The following is a 9092-nucleotide window of genomic DNA, read 5'->3' as shown; positions in this document are numbered from 1 at the left end:
GCAGAGGGCGGGTGCAATGCTAGTTTACTATTGGCTATTGCAAATTGAAATAGCCAATAGGAATCTAGCAATGCATTCCTATGGGCAAAAAAAAAAAAAGCAGGTAACCAGGGACACTGATCTCTCTGCAAGTGATCGGAGCCAGCCGTAAGATCACGGCTGGCTCTGCCCAGCTGTCAGAAGCAGTCTGTCGGCCGGCCGCTCGGCCAGCTTCAGCTTTCAGCGTGGCTCAGCCGAGCCGAGGCATATGCCTTCGGTTCGACTGAGCCGCTCGGCCGACTTCGGAAGCTGTACGGGCTATAGTGAATAGCCCGTACAGCAGCCCTTCGGTTCTACTGAACCGAAGGGATCCTGGGGCCGAAGCTAGCCGAAGGATCGGCTGAAGCTACGGCTAGATCCTTCGGCTGCTTTGTGAATAGACCCCTATGTTTCACCCTGCCTATGATATTGATTATCATTAGCACCTGCTTGGCATAATTGGTTAATCATTACACCTGACTCTAATCCTACAAAAGTAGGCAAGTGTAAGAACTGATGTTGGTTTGAAGCCAAACGTTAGTCACACCAAATATTGATTTGATTCAGATTTTTCTTCTGTTATCTCACTTGAAAATAAACAATAAAAGTATATACTTTTAAAAACATTCCTACATTGCAGTATGTTTCACACCTGCCTAAAACGTTTGCACCAGTGGTGTAACAACCGGGGGGGCGGGCCCCAGGCGAAAGGTGAAGGGGGGGCGCCGGCCGAAAATGGCACTTTCGGCTAAATGCCGAAAGTGACATTTTCCTGACGTTTTGTCGGCGCGGCCGGGATTCCTTTCATCCCCGCTGGGACACAGAGCAGTGCCCAGCAGGGATGAAAGGAATCAGAGAGAAAATGACAGCCGGCCGAGCGCTGCGGGACGAGCGCTGTGAGCGGCCGGTGTCTTTCCTCCCACACCGCTCGGCCGCCTATCACAGTGCAGCAGAGCGGTGTGGGGGCGGAGACAGCCAGCGCTGTCACAGGAGGCTGGGCTCTCCTCTTGCAGCCTCCTATGACAGTGTGTGTCAGAGAGGAGAACGGGTACAAGCACTCAGCGATCAGTGATCGCTGAGTGTTTGTACATAATTGAGGACCTGGTATGTATACTATATCCTCAATTATGAATGAATGGGAGTGATCTACATCTCCTCCTGTTCATTCATAATTGTAGTTATAGTAAACATACCATGTTATCAATGAACAGGAACACTCATAAAGGATTCCTGTTCATTGATAACAGGGGACACAGAAAAAGAGATTGAGGACTCTGTGTCCTCAATCTCTTTTTCTATTTTTAAAGGGAAATATCAGGGGTCTGTTTAGACCCCCAATATTTCCCCGAAGCCCCTAAAAGTAAAGTAAAAAATAAAAATATTTAATAAAAAATTAATTAATAAATAAAAATTAATTTTAAAAAATGAAAAAGTTTCTAAAAAAATAAAATATTACAATTTGAACAATTAAAATAAAAACGTGTGTGTGGGGGGGAGGTGCAGGGTACAGTTCCAGTGGTTGTTTATATAATGGGAGGGGGGGCGAAAAAAAATTTCTGCCCCGGGCGCCCAGAACTCTGGTTACGTCACTGGTTTGCACAGTACTGTTTTTATATATACAGTATATATAATTCAAACACTCTGATCTGTTTGAAAAAGAAAGGTACATAAAAACACCTTTAATCTTTAAGTGCCTTGTAAAGACAATGTCTGGGCTTATGTGTGTTGGTGCACCTTCAAGGTTAGGAAGAAGGGGCTGCCTCCAGATGCAGATGGGCCTGTTCTCTGCACACATTGCTATATATGTGCTATAATTGGGAAACACATTTCAGTGGGTATGTAAATTATTACTAAAAAGCTGCATGTTGTGTGGAGGACTGCTGCAAAGTATAACATCTCCTGTCTCCTGCACACAATGCCCAGCTTCTGGGCACTGAGAAAAGGGAGCGATGCGACTCGAGCAGTACATCGATCCGGTCACATCACTGCCCTCAGCTATAGGTCCTCACTATTTCCCATTCACAAAATGCCTTGGGTTTTTTTTTTGATGAATACAAGACATTCTGTCATTGAAGGAGGAGAGATGATATCACATCTCCATCCCTCCTCTCATCCCCCAATCGCAGAATGCCTTGTATTATTTGAAAAAATACAAGGCATTTTGTGAATGGGCATTAGTGAGGAGAGGTGGGTGATGGATGCAGAGTGCTGTACTGCTATAGTTGCATCTCTCACTCTCCTCAGTGCCCAGAAGGTGGGAGTTGTGTGCAGGAGACAACATGCTTCAAGGTAAGATTTTTACACTTTGCAGCAGCCTTCTGCACACAAGACCCCATCTTTTAATGATAATTTACACACTTAATGGGAGATGTGCCTTAACGCAGCAGTGCGGCTTTCATGTGTATTTGCAATTGTATGCAACAAAACCTCTGTTTTTAACATGAGTAGTTGTAACAGTTTTTTATGTTGGCTAGCTTGAAAGCATTTTGGAGACCCATTTTGTGCTATTAAACCATTGATACAAATACAGTATAATTGGAGTTCTTGCACAAAGATTTTACCTACTGTTAAAAAAAAAATTTCAAAGATTATTATTTGGCTCACTTTTCAGTCAAATGATTGAGTATTCATTATTCATTTGCTAATTTTTTTGTCAAATAAGTGAATATTTTTTTGAGCCCTCCAAGTTATAATTCTTAGTGCTCTTTTTACTAAAATTGTACTTTTAACTTAAGTTGAAATATATTTGTTTCATTTTAATGTTCTAGATTATGAACTAAATTAATTTGCTGTATCTATGTTTCAAATAAAGTGCCTTTATGATTAGTATTGTAAATGTAGTGACCAATTGGATATTCAGTACTTCATGGATATGTATAAAACTGAGAGGGTTAATCACACAGCTGCCAAAGGCAGCTGTGTGAATAACCGACCCGAAGAGAAGTGAGCTGAACGCTGTTTGGCTATTCACTTCAGGTTTGTACGGCTGATTGCAGCCATACACCGTCTGAAATCATCCGTACATCGGCTTGCCGCAGCTGGTTTTGGGTCGAGCATGTGTGCTGAGCATGTTCGGCCGACCCGAAGTGCAGAAGGAGTTCGACTCAGCCGATCCAACATATGGATCGGCTGAGCCGAACATCCGGCAGGCTACTCCCTGCTGTTCGGCCTATTCTCATAGATGCCGAACAGCAGTGAGTAAATAACCAAATGCCGCTGGGCGGCATTCGGCTTGGCTATTGTGCTCGGTACCTCTGTGGTACCGAGCAGAATAGAAAACCAGTTAAAAAAGTAGAAAGAATAGAAAACGATTGGGCGGAGCTAGCAGTGACAGCTAGCTCCGCCCAATTGTTTTCTATTGGCCGGGATCAGCTGGCATTACAGTGAGAGCTTAGCAGGGCTGGCGGTGATTTCAAAGCCGGCTCCACTAAGCTCTCATTGTAATGACAGATCAGCGTCCCCTGGTTACAAGGTGTTCTGTCATTACGATGAGAGCTTAGCCGAGCCGGCTTTGAGATCACCGCTGGCTCCGCTAAGCTCTCATGACAATTCAGCGTCCCCTGGTCATTAGGTAACCAGGGGACGCTGAACTGTCATTACACACTGAGAACCCGGCGGAGCCGCCGTGATATCACGGCAGAGCCACAGTGATATCACGGCGGCTCTGCCAAGTTCTCATTGTAATGACAGATCAGCATCCCCTGGTTACCTGGTAACCAGGGGACGCTGATCTGTCAAGGCAAGTGGCCGGAGCCAGCCGTGAGATGACGACTGGCTCCGCCCAGCTGTCGGTAGCAGGCTTTCAGCATATGCCTTCGGCTCGACCAACTTTGGGAGCTGTACGGGCTATAGTGAATAGCTGTACAGCAGCCCTTCGGTTCTACTGAACCAAAGGGCTCCAATAAACGAAGCTAGCCAAAGGATCAGCCGAAGCTACGGATGGATCCTTCGGCAGCTTTGTGAATAACCCTCTGAAAGTCTTTTGACAATAGAAATTAAAAATAAATTAAACTTGCAATGCAAATAACTCTTGTTAGTCTGTTAGCAATAAGCTTCTGTTTTCTTTATTTATTTATTCACTTATTTATTTCATATTTGATTAAAAGCTAGTGAGTCATGAACTTTTAAAGTGAATGGAATGTCTGTGGTCTAACTTGGTGGCTTTTCTCTGCACAGTTTTCAAATGTGCTTCCTCTCATTGTAAATGCATTTTGATATGTTGTGTTTAGCTAGCAGCTTTTCTAAGCATGTTCAGAACATTTAAATATTTATGGTCTAGTTCCTCTCCAGTGGTTGGCTCCTTTTTTCTTGTAACAGACTGAAAAGACATATTTGCAAGTAAAAGCCACAAGCATATGGAAACAAGATATTAAAAAAAGAAAGTATGATTCATTAATGTAAATTATTTTCTTACCACTCCTAGGATGGCATACAGAGTGATATCTATATTCACAGTGGTTACACGCCTCCAGTTTTGCACAGGCCTTATGCCCTTGTTGTATCCATCCATCAAATATTTAACAAGTTTTACAACAGTTGCATTCTTCACATGTGTCTTCTCTTCAAAGGTTTCTTTGCCTTGCATAAAGACATCATGTATTTTAGCAAATAAATAAACTACATGTAGTCTAAGGGTTTATTTATAAATGTTCTGTACAGCTGGACGGATGCCGTTCGCTCAGAACTAGAGTCCCTAGGTGATGCTGATGAACCTTTATAAATGACCCCTATGTGTAAACTACTTATGGCAAATATGGCAACAAATACAAATAGAAAAGCAAACCAGGAGAACTGTATAAAATATGCAAACACCACAAACAGGGTAATTTTAAGAGAGGTTGCATGGATTTATTTTTCTAATATCTGTTATAGCTAATAGAGTTTTTAAATAAAAAATGTCTAGGTTTAAAAAAAATTCCACATGTTCAAGTGCATTATTGCCTTGTTGCATCCATCCATCAAAAAACTAACGCATTTTATAAAAATGTCCTCCTTCAGCTTTATCTTCTGCTCAGAGATTTCTTGGTCTTGCATAAAGACATTACATATTATAGCAAATAAATACACTTTTTGCCTATTGTCTATGGTTTTAAGAACTTACCTTAAATGATGGCCCTTAATCTGATCATCTTCTTTCCAGTAGTTTTCAGGAGTCCCTCCAGCACTGGTGCCGGTCTCTGATCCATTGCTGACTGCTGTCCTCTGTGTCCCATGGTGTCTGTCCGCGTGCACACTCATGGCTGCCTGCATTGACTTACCTTGTCTCTCTCCTCTTCTCCACGCTGAAGATCTCTACTGTGCATGCGCCCACCCTATCATCCTGCACAGCCGCTCGAGAATCTTCAGATCTTCAGACGGGAGCGAGCGGCGGAGACATGGGTAAGTAATTACCTATTTGGTAACTTTTTAATTTTTTCTATGTTTTTGCATACATCTACGGCTTACTACCATGTTTCCCCGAAAGTAAGACCTACCCCAAAAATAAGACCTATCCCTATCTTCAGGGATTTCAGTAATATAAGACCTACCACCGAAAATAAGACCTAGTTCGGCGGTAGGGGGGCGCACATGTACATGCATCCAAGCAGCCAGCAAGGGGTCTGTTGGAGTGTAGCAAGATCGCAATAAACTTTCTGGCCACCGCAGCTCCTTCCCTCTCTCACCCCCTCCTGTCGGCCCGTCTGCCCGCTGTTATGTGGAGCTTGTCTCCTGTCTGCAAGATCCCAATAAACTTTCTGGCCACCGCAGCTCCTTCACTCTCTCACCCCCTCCTGTCGGCCCGTCTACCCGCCGGTCCATTAGACTGTTGTACATGAATAAATGTTGATTGTTGTAAATGAAAAACGTTTGATTGTTGTACCCGAAAAACTTTGGATTGTTGTGCATGAAAAACTTTGAAGTGTTGTACATTTTGTTGCACATTAAAAAAAATAAGACATCCCCTGAAAATAAGACCTAGTGTGTTTTTTTGGGGGAAAAAAAATATAAGACAGTGTCTTATTTTTGAGGAAACACGGTAGCAGTAGATATATGTAAAAACAAAAGTGACTTTAATACTACTTTAACAGCCTATTTTACTTCAGAAAATAGGCTGTTCACTTTGCAAGGGAACTTTCAGTTTGTAAGGAAATTTACCCCCAGCTTAGAATAATGTGGTGCAAATTCACTTGGCAAAGAATACGCAATCATGTGCAAGGAAAATTTTAAAAAACTGTATTTTTGCTTGCACATGATTGGATGATGGAAGTCAGCAGAGCTTCACCTTATTGACTTAGCGCGGGAAAAATTCCAGTGCAAACTGAAAATTCCCTTGGAAAGTGAACAGTCTATTTACCCCCACTGTGTAAACTACTTATGGCACACACGGCAACAGATAAACAAAACTGCTTAAAAATTAAAATTTTTAAAATCAATTACAAATAGTCCGTGCTAGGGTCTCAAAGTAATATAAAGGCTATGAGAGTTGTATGACTACAGGTTAATTCCAATTCACTCATATACCTAAAAAAATTATACATAAAAAAACTGTTTATAGGTGAACATAGAACCTCTTTTGAAATTACTGCACTGGATGTTGAGACAGATAGATAGATAGATAGATAGATAGATAGATAGATAGATAGATAGATAGATAGATAGATACCGTGGATAGATAGACAGAGACATTTGACAGATAAACATATAAAGAGATAGACAAAAAATGTAGACATCTCACATATTCAGACCAATATAGTTTTTACCCAGTCTGTTTTTTCCACCAAAATGTGTAATTTACATTTAAATTCACTTATATATTTAAAAGGCACTTACCCCTGCAGGTTATTAAAATACATATAGTGAATAGAATGGGATAAATCCAGTTCATTATTGCTCTTGTTCCTGCCGATCCGATCACCAGCAAAGATTAATTTAACTGTTGCAAATGTTTGAGTGCTTGATGAAATTATTGTTAGTCTTCAGTTTCCTCTGTCTATTGTGTCAGAATTAATCTCTTTACTCTCTTCTGAAAACCTCAATAACCTACTTATATATTATAACGCACGTTATAATGCTATTCTGTCCTTTAAAACCCCCTGTTTTTTTTTCTTGCCTTATTTGTGTTCATTCTCCATTCCTTTTCTCCTTTGTTAATTGTATTGTGTCTGAGGTCTTTCATTTATACACCTCAACCACAGAAATAATTTCTCTCTTTTGATAAATGTTACTCTGTAATAACTCTAGCCCCTCCCTACTTACAATCGGGACCTTTAGATTCACTTGATTGTAAGTGGTTTTCAATTAGCTGAAATGTAAATGCATCTTCTGCCCATCTGCAAATGTAAGTCATTTATGCTCTAAATGCAGTAATGGCTTGTAGTTTTCTAAGATACAAAGTAGAACAAATAGGATAAAGAAACTGTGTTATTCTGTTCTTTCACTACTTGCTAAAGTATAACTCCAGCTTAAACATGTTTTTGCTTTGAAAAGATTTAGGAAGGCTTAGGAAGTTTATAAGGTTCTTAAAGCAACACTAAACTCTAAATTCTAAAAATGCATTCAGATATCTTAACTATTAACAATGCTGAACCTTATTTATGTATCACTCAACTGTAGATCCTCGGGTCATCTCTCCATTAGTGCCGACACTGTCTTTCCTTCTGGAGGGTATCTACTTGTGTTCCCCAAGGTCCCTGGGTGTGTTGTAAAGTAGCCACGGTTTCAAGCTCACTTCCGTGATGGACTACGATCTCAATACAAATGAGTAAACTAAATGTGAGATTGTTATTTGTTAAGCTAGCATTGATGAGTGCCATTTGTGTCACTTGTTGCATGCTCACATATCCACACAAGGTGCCCTCATGGATTAGCATGCTCATGTGAATTAGCCTGCGCATGTGAATGGGGCGCACCAACCTAAGTGCAGTATTATTTTAAGTTCTTTAATTGTAATAAAAAGAAATTCAATTACATAGATAAAATAAGGTATTGCCTGTTATAATGCAAATATTAGTTATCTGGGGTTAATCTCTAGTTCTCTGCAACTGGACTCCATGTGGGAGGAGAGTGGTGTAATGTTTAGAGCAGCCAGGATCTCCTGCAGCCACTGACTCAGAAGAGTGTAGGAGTTTTGCGTTACCTCAGTCCCATTCTATCTTAACTGAGGGGGCCTCGCAAGTTACTTTTGGGTTGCCAGAGTTAGGCATTGCTAGGTAACACGTTTCCTCTAAATAACCGCTAACATGCATTGTCTAGCAATGCTTGACTCTGGCAACCCGGACGTAACTAATAAACTTTTTAAAGTACATACGAGGGATCCAGCAAAAAGAGTTGTGGAGAAAATACAATAACGTGGGCATCCAAATCATCTTAAGTAAGTTTATACATCCCACTACTGAAATAGCCAATTTACACTGTGGGGTCTATTCACTAAGCTGCCGTAGGCAGCAGAGTGAATGACCGACCTGAAGCGAAGTGAGCCGAACGCTGTTCGGCTATTCACTTCAGGCTGGTACAGCTGATTTCAACCGCTTTGGGTCGGCCGAACATGCTCAGCATGTTTGGCCGACCCGAAGTGCAGAAGGAGTTCGACTCAGCTGATCCAACATCTGGATCGGCTAAGCCGAACCTCCGGCAGGCTACTCGCTGCTGTTCGGTCTATTCTTATAGATGGCGAACAGCAGTGAGTGAATAGCCGAATGCCGGGGGACCGAGCAGAACAGAAAAATAGTTTTAAAAAAACGATTGTGCGGAGCAAGCAGTGACAGCTAGTTTCGCCCAACAACATTTTCGCCATAGGAATTTGCAATAGCCAATAGCAAACTAGCTATTGCATCCGCCCTCTGCTGCTGTCAACCACTATCAATAGCCAATAGGAATCTCGCAAGGCATTCCTATGGTGAAACTTTTTTTTTTTTTATTCTGACGCCAGCCAACGGCTCTGTGTCAGAATAAAAAGGAAAAAGCAGTGTTTCTCTCCCCCGGTAGACTCCCGGGGGGACCGGGAGAGTTTGGCTGTCTGGAGATCAGTGACCCTGGTTAGCTGGTAACCAGGGACGCTGATCTCTCTGCAAGTGGCCGGAGCCAGCCGTAACATC

At 41.8% G+C, this 9092-nt stretch overlaps 1 protein-coding gene across 1 annotated transcript in view; it reads right to left on the bottom strand.

Annotated features, from left to right (window-relative positions):
* The window catches only part of LOC108798232 (5-hydroxytryptamine receptor 3A-like), a 23116-nt gene extending 18513 nt beyond the window's left edge, over nt 1-4603 (bottom strand). The window contains exon 1 of the mRNA XM_018569965.1: nt 4433-4603. Coding sequence (XP_018425467.1) covers nt 4433-4603 — 171 coding nt within the window. The remainder of the gene's footprint in view (nt 1-4432) is intronic.
* Nucleotides 4604-9092: the final 4489 nt, after the last annotated feature.

The sequence above is a fragment of the Nanorana parkeri genome, unplaced genomic scaffold, assembly GCF_000935625.1.
Source record: "Nanorana parkeri isolate BGI_ZX_2015 unplaced genomic scaffold, ASM93562v1 scaffold1434, whole genome shotgun sequence".
Taxonomy (NCBI): Eukaryota; Metazoa; Chordata; class Amphibia; order Anura; family Dicroglossidae; genus Nanorana; species Nanorana parkeri.
The sequence above is the reverse complement of the archived record's forward strand: the minus strand, read 5'-3'. Positions and strand labels throughout refer to the sequence as shown.